Here is an 18,317-nt window from a genome sequence, read left to right on the forward strand (position 1 = left end):
CCGCCTTGAATAGAGGCTATTCCTGTCTACAGGAGGGGGTGGATCGCCAGTCTTAGATCTTTCTGAGCTAGAGATCTGCCAGGACCCACGAAGGGCCAGATCAAATGATTTCACAGGCCTTATACGGCCCCCGGGCCTGACATTCCCCACCTCTGAGGTAAAGGGAAAGGCCCCCTGTGCAAGCACCGGGTCATTCCTGACCCATCGGGTGACATCACATTCCGACGTTCCCTAGGCAGACTTTTGTTTTTGGGGTGGTTTGCCAGTGCCTTCCCCAGTCATCTTCCCTTTACCCCCAGCAAGCTGGGTACTCGTTTTACCAACCTTGGAAGGATGGAAGGCTGAGTCAACCTTGAGCTGGCTACCTGAAACCAACTTCCACTGAGATCGAACTCAGGTCGTGAGCAGAGATTGGACTGCAGTACTGCAGCTTACCTCTCTGCGCCACGGGGCTCCTTGGGGAACTATATTCAACGCTTATATTTAAAAAAACTTACCTGCATGGGAATAGTCTAGGAAGTTCCCAATATTCTCCTTTGCAGCAGATATTCCTTCGGGTACATCAGAATGACGACAGCACAATCTGACATTCATCAACAGGTCCAAATGAGTGCACGATACAGGTCTGTAGATTTCTCTGTCCCAGAGCATCACCACGGTGAGGCAGCGACAACCATCCGGAGGATTCAGGGCAAAGTGAACACAAACGGCCAGGGGAAGTTTAGGATGGGGGAAACGCGTCATTGCGCTGCCTGCTTCAACGAGCTACTGCGGAGAGTTCTTGTGAATGCACAACTCCAACCCACGACTGGTGTTAAGGATCAGTTCAGCCAGACTAGATCTGTGCCCAGTCCAATGCGTGGTCTTCAACACCCCCTGCTCCCTTTAACCTGCACATAAAAAAGGACAGGGGGGAAATTCGTACGGTTTACAAGCCTTACAATTCTGAATGTCCATGACATTATCTCCCCTCTGCCAGGAAGAAAAGCACCTCTCGACAAAAGTACGTAGAACTAAGCCAAAAATGCATGTTTGTTACAAGAACATCAACACTAAGCTCTGTTTAAAGAAACTAAGTATTTTATGGAAATGAATAAGTACTTCCTATAAGTGGATAAGGAGCCCCGTGGTGCAGAGTGGTAGGTTGCAGTACTGCAGTCAAAAGCTCTGCTTCACGACCAGACTTCGATCCCGACGGAAGTCGGTTTCAGGTAGCCGGCTCAAGGTTGGCTCAGCCCTCCATCCTTCCGAGGTCGGTGAAATGAATATCCAGCTTGCTGGGGGGTAAAGTGTAGGCGACTGGGGAAGGCAGTGGCAAACCACCCCATAAACATAGTCTGCCTAGTAAACGTCGGGATGTGACATTTGGGTCAATTGACCCATGGGTCAATCCTTACACAGGGGGCTGCCTTTACCTTTTTAAAAAAAATATGTAGATAGATTTTTTTAAAAACCCGAAATAATACTTTTGAGGCTATTTATAAGCCACTTGTTTAATGTTCTAGGGCAAATGTTACAAGGGAACACTGTGCATTTTTCATTTTGTGCTTATTCATCACAGTTCAGTTATTACAGCCACAGTTCCTGTAGGTTCATGTTATCAGAGGAGCTTCTTTCCGTGTACTCTGGTAAGATAAGCACAAAGACACAATCAGTGCCATCCTAAGCAGAGTTCCACTTTCTGAGGTCATTTATGCATGGGAGTTTTACCTGAGGTTTGTTGCTTGCTGGACCCACACTTTCCTGTTGGGAATCTATGCACCAGCAGTCTCCAAGCTCAAATCAAGTCCCCGCCCCTTTAAATGCTGCTTTGTAATTGGCTTACTTTGTAAAGCTTACTGTGAGAGAAAATCCCCCCAAAAAACCCCAATTGCTGCATGAAAAACCATTTTAAGAACAAAAATCGGATGAATCTGAAAGGGGGGCGGGAGAAATCTAAGCCTCGGTTTTAAAAAGCCTTTCTTCTGCTCAGAAAGAGCTCCGAGGAAGCAGGAAGCATTTGAATCTCCGCCTCTTTACACGTTGCTTTGTAATTGGCTGTGAGAGGAACCAAGCTTGCGTGTTGCCTTATGCAACCAAAACAGACCAGGGGCGAACATGAATGAAAGTACCCAAGCATAAACGACCTGAGTCTATTGAAGTAAATGGGCTTTTAAAAAAAAGGTAAAGGTCCTCTGTGCAAGCACCAGGTTATTCCTGACCCATGGGGTGACGTCACATCCCATTTTCTAGGCAGACTTTGTTTACGGGGTGGTTTGCCAGTGCCTTCCCCAGTCATCTACACTTTACCCCCAGCAAGCTGGGTACTCGTTTTACCAACCTCGGAAGGATGGAAGTTTGAGTCAACCTTGAGCCGGCTACCTGAAACCAACTTCCGTTGGGATCGAACTCAGGTCGTGAGCAGAGCTTGGACTGCAGTACTGCAGCTGACCACTCTGCGCCACGGGGCTCTTATAAATGGGCTTAGAAGGGTGTAACTCTGCTTAGGATGGCAGCGTATGTTGGCCGTGACATGCCAGAAACGTTTGAACTTGCTGTCATTTGGGTCACCCCACCCTGTCACTGTTTGCTCAGAACAGCAGTTGCGGGCAAATTTCAACGCGTTTGCAATTACGGCAGGCACAGATGTTTCCATCAGGAAAAGCACAAGCATACATTTGTAGCCCATGGAGGGACAAAGTACTTTGAAGGCGCAAGTTCTATGAAAGAAAACAACCTTCATGAAACGCTGCCTCTCCAACACACATTTAGCTTCGAGACTACTAGTGCAAACATTCGCTACTTGCAAGAGAACATATTGATTTCACTATACCTTTGTTTCCCAAGCTGCGATGTCCAGGCCCCCCCCAAAACAAATCAGAATCATCTGTTACGTCTCCAAAAATGCTTAGCAAGGGCTTGTTTGATTAAGGGGGTGTCGGAGTGTCCTTCTACAGGGGCAAAGGCAGGCGATTTCCAGAGGTCACTTGGAACAAGGGCTGATCACCGTCGGTGTCGGCGGGTATACCAAAGCCACGTTCACGCGCTCGTTTCCGTTCTTGGGACAGATGATCTCGGTCACTCCCTCCGGCCTGGGCTGACTCAGCAATTCCCCTGGGAGAAACAAAGGTAAAGGTTGACGGGATCAGAGAGACAGCGACACAGCCTTCAGATTCACAAGACAGACCGTTTCCTCAAAGATAGGAGACGGCTGTAACTCGCGTCTCCATTACGTATTGGGGAAATGTAACATTGTACAAAGCCTGTTACCCAACACAAATTCTCATTTTTAGAAACCAAACAGCTAAAGGATTATCAGTTGCCCTTGACGAAAAGCAAACATCTGTCCCAGCCTTCCTTCCCCCCTCTCCTCCTGCATCATTGCATACAGGCTCCAGAGATCTTTATCAAGATTAACATGTACGCTCCCAGGGTCTAATAAGGAAAAGGGCAGAGAATGCAAGACTTTTTGCAGTTAGGATTCAGGGGCAGATGGAGCTGGAGATTTATCACTGTGGCCTTTCAACAAAGGCCTGAATAAATGATTTGAACTATGGCTACCATTAAGAGTGCTGGCAAGGGCTGTTGAGATACACTGCAGTATTTATGAACCTAAACCGAATGGGGGAAGGGGGAGAGAAGAGCCCCCTTGGTGGGGTCATCTGCTGTCACCCTCTCCGATGGCGTAATGCTCTAAGCACCGGCAATGCTCTGTTAAAACCTCCCGCAGAAGGAAAGCTCCCTTCTGCCCAGCCAATTTTTTTAAATTTTCAGCCTAAATCCCAGTTTGCAAATCCTTGCCCCAAGATGCTCACAGTAAATTTCATTAGTGTGGGTAGATCGGAGGGGAAGGGAGTGACGCACAGACCCACGCTGTGAAACTCATTGGGTGACTCCGTGTGTCAGTCACCGCAACACGGCCTCACCCCGTGCAAGGGCCAGTCTGAGGATAAAATTGGGGGGGGGGAGAAAGGGAGAAAAGAACCACGGATCACTGCTGTGAGCTGTGTGGAGGAAGGACGGGATAAGAAACCGAATAAAATAAGATCGATGTGAGCAAATGTAGTGATACATATGAAGAAGAAGTTGGTTTTTATATGCCGACTTTTTCCACCACTTAAGGAAGAATCAAACCGGCTTACAGTCCCCTTCCCTTCCCCACAACAGACACCCTGTGAGGTAGGTGGGGCTGAGAGAGCTGTGACTAGCCCAAGGTCACCCACGTGGAGGAGCGGGGAAACCAACCCGGTTCAGCAGATTAGCCTCCACCGCTCATGTGGAGGAGTGGGGGAATCACAGAAATTATCCCCCGCCCCCCGGCGAAAGGGGGTCGATCCAAATCGAACGGGAGGAATGCGAGAGAAGGCCGCCTTTTGGAGAAACCGCCAGCGGCCGCTTTCTGCCGTCATTAAAAATTGAAACTCTGGGATGCTGTCATCCCAGGGTGGCTGCTCTCTCTCACACGCGCAGTATGGAGCCTCAAGCTGCTCGCCGCTTGCTCGGTTCACAATTTTCGTCGGACAGCTACAACTTTCAGAAGCATTTGCACATTCTAAGCCCAAGTCCGACACTAGCGATTTACAATCTAAGCCCGGTCTTGGCTGGGGGGGGGGAGCGTGGGGGGGGGCAGTAAGTTGAAATAATAAATAAATAAGTCAGGCCAAGCCAAGCTGATCAGTGAATTCCTGGCTCCTCCTCCTAAAACAGTGGAAAGAAAGGGGACAGGAGAAACCAGCCACTTTTACTCAACGGTTAGACCTTTTGCAACTTCGTCTTGTGTTTGGATAGCACATTCCTTCGGAGGCATGTCATGCACATGATGGGAAACCCTCCCCCCCTTGATGGCAAAGCATTTCAAATATAAAGAGAAGAGAAGGAGCGTGGGTTTTTATATGCCGACTTTCTCTACCACTTAAAGAAGAATCAAACCGGCTTACAATCACCTTCCCTTCCCCTCCCTACCACAGACACCCTGTGTGGTAGGTGGGGCTGAGAGAGCTCTGAGAGAACTGTGACTAGCCCAAGGTCACCCAGCTGGCTTCATGCGGAGGAGAGGGGAAACCAACCCGGTTCACCAGATTAGCCTCCACCGTTCAAGGGGAGGAGTGGGGAATCGAACCCGGCTCTCCAGATCAGAGTCCACCGCTCTTCACCACTACACCACAAAGAAACCGTTCCCTGGAAATGTTTCGTTTTAAAACAAACAAGAGGCACCGACTGAAGCAAGAGAAATTAAACTGCAGCGTTGCTTTCCGACCACTGCGTGTCACCTTAGGAGCCTCCAGGCAAGAGAAGCGGGCTCAATTATAAATACACAACCCGGGAAAGAGTTTTAGGTCGAAGGCTGGACTCTTGGCTCGGATCACAAATGCGCATTCAGCGCTTGGTCACTGCAGCACCGAGAGAGGACTTGCAAACATGAATGAGTCGCTCATCAATCAGAACTTTAGCCAGAAATAGATCTTTCTCGTCACTGCAGATGCAATAGTTTTTTCGGTGACGGTCACTGTACTGTACATGCAAAGGGGAAGGGCCGTACATAGGTCAGTGGTACAGCCTCTGGAATCCGCTAGAATAGCAGATCTCCACCTAGTACCTGGAGGTTGGCAACCCTATTCACAGATCAGGCACTTATTAAAACCTGCTCCCTACACACAGAAACCTGGCATGCTAGAGAAAATTTGGTTGAGAACCCTGCTCCCTGATCTCCAGTTTTTTTGCGTGGAAAGATTTTTGGTTCTGAAATGCTGCGGTTACTGACTCCATGGCCGTTTATGCTTGGTAATTAGCAGCGCGTTGCAGGCTGAATTGCCCCGAATATTTTTTTTTAGTTTTTCACACTGAAATGTCATTCAGGAAGTGACTGTGAAGCCGGCGCATACCTGCTTCGCATTTCTTAAGAGCCCCTTTAACGCGACCTTTTGTGTTTGCTCCGCCGCGAAGAATCCCTTCATGCAAGCATGCAAAATCACAGCTGCATGTTAGCTATGCACACGCTAATGGCTATGCAAACAGGAACGAAGGAGCAGGCGAATGGGAGGGGGGGTTGAATTTCTCCTTTTGCATTGGGACCGTGAATAGGCATTTTAAAGTTTGCATTTTAAAAAAAGAACTTTGAGCGAGCATCAAAATTGCCCCTGCATAAATGGCCCATGAGAATTAGGCCCTACAGTATACAGAGTGGGTAAATCTTAGCCCCCTCCTCACCGTTTTCTAACTACCAAAAACAGAAGGGAAAACAAATGCAAACTGTCGCAAAGCTTGAAATCCTCTCATTCTGGGATACATTCTGCCTGCTAACTAACTACATGTGATGAGGCATTTTTAAATAAAAAAATTGGCCAAATAAGAGGCTGTTCTGACATTACAGCCCCCGCCTTTCAGTTCTGGTGTGTAAAGGGAAGGGAGAGAAATGCTTGCTATCAAACTGCCGTGAGCCAGCAAAGGATGTTTATATTGAGCTGTGAAATGTTAACTCTCACACATATTTAAACTTTAATGGATGTGTTTCTTGGGAAGATCACACCTCGGTCAGAGGCAGCATTTTGCTTTTGCTCGAGAGAGCGGAAGGGTAACGAGAACTCTTGGCTCTCAATTACACTGGCTACTTTTAGATACAAGTCAAGAGGAAGGATGTGTCCTCCAAGTATTCCGGGGGAAAAAATCAGTTTATTTAGGAAGCCTAACAGGGATATGTCTATGAGAAAAAATATACTGGCAGGTAAGTTTCTCCAAAAGATGCCATGACTAGCATCTGCTATAACTTTTCCACAGGTCCCCTGTGCCATGTGCCACCCCTGGGATGTGCCCCAGAATTCTCCACAACACTCAAAGGGTTTCATATCATGGGTTCTTTGGCAGATAAGTCAGTACGGAAAGCATTCTCTGAAGCTCAAACATTTTTATAAAACAAAAACCACTGCAATAATGTACAGACTGCATTAAATAAGTGCCAAGTTCTACATAGAATCATAGAGTTGGAAGGGACCACCAGCGTCATCTAGTCCAACGCCCTGCACAATGCAGGAAATTCACAGCTACCTCCCCAGTGACCCCCTACTCCATGCCCAGAAGATGGCCAAGGTGCCCTCCCTCTCATGGTCTGCCTAAGGTCATAGCATTTTGTCAACATCTGGGTAACAAAAATGAGGAACATGTATAGTGGGTGGGGTATATATACTTCTGGGTAGTAGTGTGTGTGTGAACAAGAGCTTGGAGTACGGGTGGACCGTAAGTTAAATATGAGCAGCCAGTGTGATGCAGCTACAAGAAAGGCTAATGCGATCTTGGGGGTTATCAACGGAGGCATAACATCCACATTGCAAGATGTCATAGTTCAGCTGTACGCTGCATTGGTCAGGCCACACCTGGAGTATTGTGTGCATTTCTGGACGCCTCACTTCACAAAGGATGCGGACAGAATGGAGTGGGTGCAGAGGAGAGCGATGAGGATGATAGGGGCTTGGAGACCAAGCCTTATGAGAAGAAGAGTAGTTGGTTTTTATAAGATGACTTTCTCTGCCATTTAAGGAAGAATCAAACCGGCTTACAATCACCTTCCCTTCCCCTCCCCACAACGGACACCCTGTGAGGTAGGTGGGGCTGAGAGAGCTGTGACTAGCCCAAGGTCACCCAGCAGGCTTCATGTGTAGGCGTGGGGAAACCAACCCAGTTCACCAGATTAGCGTCCGCCGCTCATGTGGAAGAGTGGAGAATCAAACCCGGTTCTCCAGATTCGAGTCCACTGTTCCAAACCACCACTCTTTAACCACTACACCACGCTGTGAGGAAAGGCAGAGGGAGTTGGGAATGTTCAGTCTGGAGAAGAGGCGGTTGAGGGGGGGGTGTCACATAGAAGAGGGCAGGGAGCTCTTCCTGTTGGCAGCAGAGGATAGGACTCACAATAATGGGTTTAAATTGTGGGCGGAAAGGTCCCGGCTGGATATTAGGGAAAACAATTTAAAAGTAAGAGCTGTTCAACAGTGGAATCGGCTACCTAGGGAGGTGGCGAGCTCCCCCTCACTGACAGTCTGTAAGTAGAGGCTGGACAAGCACTTGTCAGGGATGCGCTAGGCTGATCCTGCATTGGGCAGGGGGTTGGACTAGATGACCTCTATGGCCCTTTCCAACTCTACGATTCTATCAATTGTAGAACTCAGGGCTGTCAGCTACACAGACACACAAAATGTATGCTTCAAGGGGAAGGGAAACAGCAACGTTAAAAGGAAGCAAAACAGCAATTTCACCTTCATTCTTTTCTATAGCTTTAGATAACGGTCAAACTGGATTTGTACAGTACTTGGTTATAAATGTTTTATCATAGTGGCTGTTCAATTCATGTTTCTTAAAACAATACAGCGCAGCAAACCTTCACGAGCTGGCTTCAGATAAAGCCGAGGATTCCTTTTCTCGGCATTAAAAACTCTGTAGAAGGATGCAACGAAAACTTGTGATTCTGAATGCATATGCTCCCCAATTTCTACTCCAAACTGTCTGCAAGCAAGATCCCCCCTCCCCCACAGAGAGCTAGAAGCAGCTTGAAAGGACGACTGCTGCTTATGGCGTGTGCATTCACCCCACTTTCCCTTCCAGTAAACACGACGGGTAGTTTTTTTTTTAATCGCTCCGATGCAAGTGTTGGCCAAAAGTGACGGCGGAGAAAGGCTAATGTGTGCCCCCATTGTGGGAAGCAGCAACATTCTGGCCAAACCACTCTCGACGGTCTCAGAATGATTATCTGTCTCTGGTTGGTAACCTCCCAGAAGCAAAAAAAAGTCAATACTGTTTCCCATAATGGAATCTATTGTCTAGGCAGGCAACGTTGAATGGTGAGGAACGCTGGAGTCAGACTTGCAGACAAGACAGACGGCTCCAATATTTTGCAATTCAGGACTTTCTAGGTCCTTACCCCCGATGCACTTGCTGCTGGCTTGATTATTTCCAACAGCCGGCTCAAGGTTGACTCAGCCTTCCATCCTTCCGAGGTCGGTGAAACAAGTACCCAGCTTGCTGGGGGTAAAGTGTAGACGACTGGGAAGGCACTGGCAAACCACCCCGTCAACACAGTCTGCCTAGTAAATGTCATGATGTGACGTCACCCCATGGGTCAGGAATGACCTGGTGCTTGCGCAGGGGACTACCTTTACCTTTTTAAACCTCTGACTATGGAACGGATACCGTGGACTGCCAAAAAAACAAATCAGCGGGTTATAGGTCAAATCAAGCCTGAATTGACCCTAGAAGCTAAAATTACTAAACTGAGGCTGTCGTACTTTGGCCACATTATGAGAAGAAGACCAGAGTAGAGTCCCTGGAAAAGACAATCATGCTAGGAAAAGCTGAGGGCAGCAGGAAAAGAGGAAGACCCAGCAAGAGATGGATTGACTCAATAAAGGAAGCCACGGCTTTCAATTTGCAAGACCTGAGCAAGGCTGTCAAAGATAGGACATTTTGGAGGACACTGATTCATAGGGTCGCCAGGAGTCGGAAGTGACTTGACGGCACCTCACACACACACACATGGAACTGTAGCTTGTACAGTTATTAGGAGAGCCAGCGTGGTGTCGTGGTTAAGGTGTCGGGACTAGGACCTGGGAAACCCAGGTTTGAATCCCTACTCTGCCATGGAAACTTGCTGGGTGACCTTGGGGCAGTCACACCCTTTCAGCCTTGACCTGGGCAAGTATTTGGATGGGAGACCCCCAAGGAATACCAGGAGCATGATGTGGAAGCAGGCAATGGCAAACCACCTGTGAATCTTGCCTTAAAAACACTACGGGGTCGCCATTAAGTCAGCTGTGACTTGATGGCAAAAAAACCCAAACAAACAATAGGAGGAGACTCAAATGCCTGATTTGCAACGTGAGAGGAGATAAATCTGACATCCGTGCTGCCCAGTAAACCCCTGCCCACATCCCTCCAACGGTGGCCACAAAACTCAACAGAACTTTACCCGGTGGATCATAAAGAAAGATCATCAAAATTGCAGAGTTCATACCTGCACAGATTTATTGATTGTAACTTTTAAATTCTGGCGACGGACACTGCTTTGGGGCTCTCCTATAAAAAGCAGCACAGGTTGTTTATGCCTGAGAGTTTTCCGAGGTTCGTTGCTCACTGGACCCACACTTTCCTGTTGGGAATCTCTGCACCAGCAGTCTCCAAGCTCAAATCAAGTCCCCGCCCCTTGAAATGGTGCTTTGTAATTGGCTTACTTTGTAGAGCTTACTGTGAGAGAAAATCCCCCCCAAAACCCAACTGCTGCATAAAAAAGCATTTTAGAAGAAGAAAAGTTGGTTTTTATATGCCAACTTTCTCTACCACTTAAGGAAGACTCAAACCGGCTTACAATGACCTTCCCTTCCTCACAACAGACACCCTGTGAGGTAGGTGGGGCTCAGACATTTCTGAGACAGCTGTGACTAGCCCAAGGTCACCTAGCTGGCATCATGTGTAGGAGTGGGGAAACAAATGTAGTTCACCAGATTAGCCTCCGCCGCTCATGTGGAGGAGTGGGGAATCAAACCCGGTTCTCCAGATCAGACTCCACCGCTCCAAACCATCGCTCTTAACCACTACACCACGGAGCAATCTGAAAGGGGGGGGGAATTCAAGCTTCAGTTTTAAAAAGCGTTTCTTCTGCTCAGAAGGAGCTACCAGGAAGCAGGAAACATTTGAATCCATGCCTCTTTACACACTGCTTTGTAATTGGCTGTGAGCGAAACCAAATATGCGTGTCCTGCGCTTTGCCTTATGCATGGGGAATTCACCCGGGCTGAGCTCAGGGGAGAGGGAAGAATCGGGTTAACTGAGGAACGGGAAGTCTCGGGCTGGCAGAGAGGTCATCTCTAATGGACGGAAAATTCATGCATAACTCCAACAAGCAACTGAGACAGACCGCGGGCAAACGTGAGTGAAAGTACCCATGCATAAACGACCACAGAGGCACAGGGAACTGGTGAAGGCATCCAAATGCAGTTTCGCTGCTGAAGCTAAGCAGGTGTGATCCATTAACTTGCCTGGATGAAAAACCACCCCAGATCGATATGCCCGGTACTCTGAGCCATTCAAAGGAACAGCAGGGAAGAAGGGAATTAATAAACGGAGGATATGCAAGAACAAACAGAAGCCCCACAATGGATTGGGAAGCTGTCAAAAGTGGATTCTTACAGGGATAGCCAACTTAATCAGATGTTTGAATTCTGCCTTCATGATAGAAATGGAAGAATAATTTTATATGCTGCTGGTGCTTCCACAGATGGGCTCAAATAAACCAGATGAATCAACAAGACATTATTAAAGAGGAGCATGCTGTCTGAATCCAGCACGGATTATGGAATGAATGAAAAATCAAAGATTGCAATATCAGAGCATGTGAGGCATCACGGCAAATATTAAAATCCCTCAGTAACTAGATGCACCGTTGGCTTGGATACTGGGTAACCCCCTCCCTGCTAGCAAAAGCAATGAATTTTTTTTTTGGGGGGGAGTCTAAAAATGGCAGTAAAATGATTGGAAACACTGAGGTTTAACAGAGATTTAAAAGATTAGGTCTGTTTACATTGGAAGAGTGCTGAGTAGAAAGAGATATTTCCTGAAATGACACTAAAGGGAACAAAACAGAGCACTGGCACATTATATTTTTCTTTAAGTACAATGTGTGTGTGTGTGTGTTACTGTAGAGAATCTCAAAATCATGCTGCTGTAAAGGCCAATTTTCCCGATGAACCTAATACTGAGAAGAGCCTCCCCTGTCCAGCCAACCAACCAATCATTTATCTCAGTGGTCTTCAACCTCTCCAGACTCAGGACTTGGGCCGCAAACAATAAACTTTATCGTATCGGACTCACTCACCACACACACACACACCCAGATGGTAATATTTCTTTCATTAAAAACACCTTATCTCCATGGGTTTAAGCTGGTGGAAGAAGAATGAGGAGGAGGAGGGGGGGGCTGAGGGAGCTCTAATAAAGCTGTGACTAGCCCAATGACATTCAACAGGCTTTGTGCGTAGGAGTGGGGAAACCAACCTGGTTCACCAGCTTAGAGAGAGCAATGCACAACCACCAGCAAGATCTAGCCTAGTGCAATGACTGAGCGGGCAAATGCCTGGTTCGAATCCCACATCACCCTGAGCCAGATCACTCAGCCTCTAAACCCTTTCGACAGGTATGCAATATGGCGAGGGGCTGTGGCTTGGTGGTAGAGCATCTGCTTTGCATCCCGAAGGCCCCACGTTCACTCCCTGGCACCTCCGACTGAAAGGATCAGGCAGTGTGGAAGACCTCTGCCTGAGACCCCAGAGAGGCTTTACAAATGCCATGTATTACAATTCATATTGGTATTCTGAATCTTTACAATTCTATTGCTGTGATCTGGACCTTTACTGATGAACACATGAAGCTGCCTTATACTGAATCAGACCCTTGGTCCATTAAAGTCAGTATAATTTACTGCTGTCATTGACCAGTATTACAGCGTTAAAACAACAATAATTCGATACAACAAAAAAGCGGCTACATGATCATTTAAACAGCTCAAAGGGTTTAAAATTCTGCATCAACTTTAGCATCGTCTCCCCGGGTCTTTCATATCCCAAGATAGAATTCAGCTACTTGTCTGGATACCCAGTGGTTTGCATCAAGGTTAGTATTGTCTACACAAGACCGGCAGTGGCTCTCCGGGGTCTCAGGCAGACATCACATCATCTACTTGCCTAGTCCCTTTAACTGGAGATGCCGGGGATTGAAACTGGGACCTTCTGCATGCCAAGCAGGGGCTCTACCACTGAGCCACGGCCCCTCCCCTGATCTATTGAGTTTTCTGACCCTGTCAATTAGGGACAAGGTGAGGAGCAGCTATTTTAAATCACAGATTCTCACATATGCAATATCCTTATGCCCCTGCTACTAAAAGGCTGGCTAAAATTAAAACGTCTTACATCACTTCCAGAAAATGCCAAGATCAGACTTTGGCGAACTTCCAGAGAAAAGGGAGTCAAAAGCTACAGCGCAGCTGCTAAGAACACTTATATGCCCACAATAACTCTTACTGGATGCAACCAAGGGCACCTTCCCGGAAGGAGCCCTTGGCAGGCTGAAGCGGTCACACCAGTAAAGAGGGGAGGAGACAGGTTCTTCTGTATGTGGGGTCCAGTAGTCTATTGAGGGCTATGTATGGTCTTGCACAGACACATCTGTTGGGTGCGTACAAAATCCAAATTTTGTGCGCACACACACACATTTTGCATATATACAGGAATTTCATAGAAAAAGAAGAAGAGTTGGTTTTTATATGCCGACTTTCTCTACCATTTAAGGAAGAATCCAATCGGTTTACAATCACCTTCCCTTCCCCTCCCCACAACAGACACCCTGTGAGGTAGGTGGGGCTGAGAGAGCTCAAAGAGAGCTGTGACTAGCCCAAGGTCACCCAGCTGTCTTCATGTGTAGAAGTGGGGAAACCAACCCGGTTCACCAGATTAGCCTCCGCCGCTCATGTGGAGGAGTGGGGAATCAAACCTGGTTCTCCCATCAGCGCTTGGACCTTTCTCCTGTCGGATATAAACAGAACCACTTCCAAATAATCCTGCAATCACTCATCAATCACCTTGTACAAAAATCTTCCTCTAAAGACATTTATAGTTTCCATTATTACAAATTAGGACACCAAAACCAGGAGAACTAAGAGGCCAACCTCTCGCTGTTCAAATCGACGACTGGTTATTTCACGCATGAAGCAAAGGACCAGCACACTCTCACCACTCCCAGATCATCTCTGAGATGGGAGGAAAGCAAGGAAGAGATGCTCACCAAAAAGAGAAAGCTGGTTTAGAATTAATTCAATTACATGAGTATTGAATTGATGGTAACAGTAACTGGATTAACAACATCACACATCGTACTGCTGTAGCAGAATGGAAACTGAATCAGGAGCACGTTCAAGATGATATTCAGCCTCTGACTCCTTCTCCTTCAAACAGCCCAAGCATCAGAAAAAGCACCTTTTTACACGATCTGTCTGATCTTGAACTACTGGGTAGCTATGTCATGGAGGTTAAACCCGGGTAGCTGTGTTCGTCTGTCTGTAGCAGTAGAAAAAAGCGAGTGTCCAGTAGCACCTTAAAGACTAACAAAATTTCTGGCAGGATTTGAGCTTTCGTGAGCCACATGGCATCTGAAGAAGTGAGCTGTGGCTCACGAAAGCTCGGTTCTATGAAAAAAGCCCACAAGAAAAAAACCCACAGAAAAAAACCCATGGTCATAAATGCACACAAGAAAAAAAGCCCACATGGAAAAAAGCCCACGGAAAAAAGCCCACACGGAAAAATAGAAAAGTAGAAAAATTTCCATATTCACAATATGTTTGGAAGCAAACATCTTATTTATTGTCGAAGGCTTTCACGGTCAGAGTTCATTGGTTCTTGTAGGTTATCCGGGCTGTGTAACCGTGGTCTTGGAATTTTCTTTCCTAGCCCAAGACCACGGTTACACAGCCCGGATAACCTACAAGAACCAAACATCTTATTTGTTTAAAATGATGCGTACCTTCATAGTCCATTTGAAAGGCCATCCCTTACCTTGACAACAAATGGCTTCCTGAGTACCTTCAATTCAGAGAAGCAGGGCGTTACCTCTGGAGTTCTCACACAGATGTTAATTGAGTTTGCATTCTCTACTGGACTCTTGCGCTTTTCTACTTCGGACACACAAGCACAGCTACCTCATCCATCCACGAAGGGGAAAAAGTGAGTCTCTATTTTATTTTACTTTTCAGTTATGTGATCATTTCATTGCAGTTTGGAAATAGAACACTGGGGAAGGGTAGTGCCTATATTTCCTTGTTGAAATAACTTTGCTTGCTTGCTTGCTGCAATTGTCATTTTTTGCTAGGCATGGGGTGTATCCTTGATTGAGAACATTCTTTTGCATGGTAGTGAGGGGGGCTGCTTCAGGTACTCCTAAGCTCGTCTTTCAATTTCAATTTCTCCCCCTAAGAAGGGCGTTTCAGTCAGGTTGCAGCCAAAGCCTTAGAAAAGAGCTGCTCTGAATTTGGAGGCTCTGCCAGGCAACGCCTCCACGTTTCTCCCCTCAGAGCTGACACAATCCTGAAGTGTCTTTGTAAAAGGCGTTATGGATCAGGACGTTTTTTGTGCTTTTTAGTTGGAGCTGCTGGTTTGGACCTTTTCAGCCCCTGCAGTTTTTGGAGAATTGCTGAAGTGTGTGTAGTTTCCTGTGCTTGTGTTCTGAGACAACAAGAACACTCTCATTTGTGAAGACCCTTGGAGGCCAGGTCTACCCATTGGCTTCTATGGGCCCCTGGAGTCCAGGGAGTCTACCACCAAGACAGCCAATAGGTAGACCTGGCCTCCCGATGGGACTCAGCTGGAGGCCAGGTCTACCAAGAGGCTTTTATGGCGGTAGACCAGGCCTCCAGATGAGGACTGGATGGGGGGCAGGGGGATGGCAGGGAGGTGCGCCATCAGCATTTGCCTCAAGTCTGAGTTGCACAGGCACACTACTGACTTGCAAAATTATTACACAACTATCTTATTGCTGTTTTTTTAAAATGTGCATTATGAGTTTTATTTTTTATTTTTGTAGTGCAAACAGTGGAGTTTTCAAGAATGAAGAACAATGAAGTTATGATTTACTTGGGGTTTGAGTATCTCGCTTTTCGCACTGTCAATGGAGCGGTGACTTGGAGATGCAGACAGAATCGCTCTATAAAGTGCCATTCAATTATAAAAACAAAAGATGGCAACGTAGTTCAAGAACCAACAGAGCACTGTCATGATTCCTGTCCTCAAAAAGCAGCAGCAAACGTTGCCAGAAGCAAAATGAGGGAAGACATGGGAGCAGTAAGTGCTACTCCTCGCAATGTGATGGGAAATGTGTTGTCAGCGTTAAATAATGATATATTGGCCCATATGCCCAGACAATCATCCCTCGCAAGAAGTCTTCTCTATCACAGAACAAATGGTAATTTGCCTAACCCCAAAACCATAAATTTTGACATCCCTAAAAAGTACAGTCAACTCATACTTCATGATTCAGGTGTGGAGAATCCAGACAGAATTCTGGTTTTAGGTGATAGAGATCTTATGCTTGAATTGAACAAAGATACCACCTATGGAGATGGCACATTTGATAAAGTGCCAAATATGTTTTACCAACTACACGTGGCATGGCAAGGTGGGTAGTTCATATCCGCCATGTATTTACATTTTACTCCAAAAAAAGAACACAGACACCTATAATGGAATGTTTCAAATAATGAAGCTATTGATTCCAAATCTGGCTCCTCAAAAGGTTTTAGTCGATTTTGAGAAGGCTTGTATGAATGCAGTGAAGATTGCCTTTCCCCACGCTGAGGTCAAAGGGTGTTATTTTCATCTGTGTCAGAGTCTCATTAGGAAAATTAACAATGTTGGCTTGAAGACTGAATATGAAACTAATATGAACATAAAAACTGCACTGAAGTCTCTTGCTGCATTAGCTTTTGTCCCAATACATGATGTAAGAAGTGTTTTTGAAAAGCTTGCCGCCACATTTCCAGATGAAGACAGCTACAATGAGGTGCTCACGTACTTCTTTTTTACCTATATCGAGGGTGCAGCAGGTAGAGATCCTCAGTTTCCTATAAGAATATGGAATCATCATGATGCAGCCCTTGAACGGTCACCAAAAACTACTAACTGTTGTGAAGGATTTCACAACGCTCTTAATTCCCTGTTCCACTGCAGTCATCCCAGTGTGTGGTTTCTATTTGATGGACTGCAGAGGGACCTGGCTTGCCACAAATTAACATTGGCTAATGCACAAGCAGGTCGCCCAGAGGTGAAAAAGAGAAGATCCGAGGCACTACATGACATGGTTGGCACTTCTATGCAGGAGTATGAGCAGGTGGAAGATAAACTTACTCACTTAAGGAGATTGGCTAATTTGCAGTAAAGATGTATATCTGAATTATTATTTACTCGATTTATTATTGAATGTTGGTCCCTCATTCAATCCAGGGGGTCCCCATTCATTCCGGGTGTGTTTTCAACAGCTGGCAGAGATATAGTGAAATAGCTTCATTTTCATGTCAAATGAAAGAATTGGCAAGGATATTAAAACAGTGAAATGGCTTTAATTTCATGTCAAATAATCACTGTAAAGGAATAAAGTATATAGTTAAATAACAAATAAGAGACTTTTACAGAAGTGTGAATAAAATTAATGTGAAATGTAAGAATAAAAAATGAATAATTATCAGGTATTATCATACCAGTACAAATAGTATTTTTCATTATTTGGAAATAATAAAATATGGTTCTTTCTGATCTAGTTATTTTTTATCAAGTAATTGTTAATGTTAATAGTTGTGAAATTTATGTTATGGGTTGTAAAAATTATGTTATGGCTGTAATTTTTTAAAAACAAAATAAATAAATAACATTAAGTATTCAAATGTGAGTACTTTTCTGTGTGGCCTTCTTTCCGTGTGGGCTTTTTTCCATGTAGGCTTTTTTCTTGTGTGCATTTATGACCGTGGGGTTTTTTTTGTGAGCAATTTTCTTGTGGGCTTTTTTCATGTGCGTTTTTTTCTGGTTACCCAAAGCTCATACCCTGCCAGAAATTTTGTTAGTCTTTGATTCTCCACTCCTACACATGAGCGGTGGACGCTGATCTGGAGAACCGGGTTTGATTCCCCACTCCTCCACATGAAGCCAGCTGGGTGACCTTGGGCCAGTCACCGTTCTCTTCGAGCTCTCTCAGCCTCACCTACCTCACAAGGTGTCTGTTGTGGGGAGAGGAAGGGAAGGAGATTGTAAGCCGGTTTGATTCTCCTTAAAAGGTAGAGAAAATTGGTATAGAAAAACCAGCTATTATTATTATTATTATTATTGCTAAATAGCTGAATGATCAAAGTCCATACCTTGCAACAGGATTATCTAATGTAAAATAATAATATAAAGACTAAGGGAGAAAAAAACCACAAAATAAAAATGCCACAGCATCTAAGGAGAGCTTTGATGCTCGAAAGCTTATACCCCAAAAATCTTGTTGGTCTCTAAGGTGCTACTGGACTCGAATCTTGCTCTTCTACTGTATGGCTACCCTCTGCCACCATCCTTTATATCAGACACTGTTTTATCAGCGCCAATGCTTTCTGTAGCCTTTGCTTACAGCCTAGAAAGTGAGATGCTTCACCAACCGAGGGAGGAGGGACAGGCTGTAAGCCCTAGCCATAGAAGCTACCAATGCTTTTGGGGAGACGGAATTAACATTGGAGCCGGGGGAGGGGGGTGTCTTCCTGCATCCCATTCCAACTCAGGCCATTTATGCAG

At 45.9% G+C, this 18,317-nt stretch overlaps 1 protein-coding gene across 2 annotated transcripts in view; it reads right to left on the reverse strand.

The window, feature by feature from the left end:
* Window positions 1-2,922: 2,922 nt before the first annotated feature.
* MFHAS1 (multifunctional ROCO family signaling regulator 1) overlaps window positions 2,923-18,317 on the reverse strand; it is a 40,000-nt gene continuing 24,605 nt past the window's right edge. For both annotated transcript variants that reach the window (XM_056848235.1, XM_056848234.1), the window contains one exon: window positions 2,923-3,093. In XM_056848235.1, coding sequence (XP_056704213.1) covers window positions 2,963-3,093 — 131 coding nt within the window. In that variant the 3' untranslated portion in view covers window positions 2,923-2,962. The remainder of the gene's footprint in view (window positions 3,094-18,317) is intronic.

The sequence above is a fragment of the Euleptes europaea genome, chromosome 4, assembly GCF_029931775.1.
Source record: "Euleptes europaea isolate rEulEur1 chromosome 4, rEulEur1.hap1, whole genome shotgun sequence".
NCBI lineage: Eukaryota > Metazoa > Chordata > Lepidosauria > Squamata > Sphaerodactylidae > Euleptes > Euleptes europaea.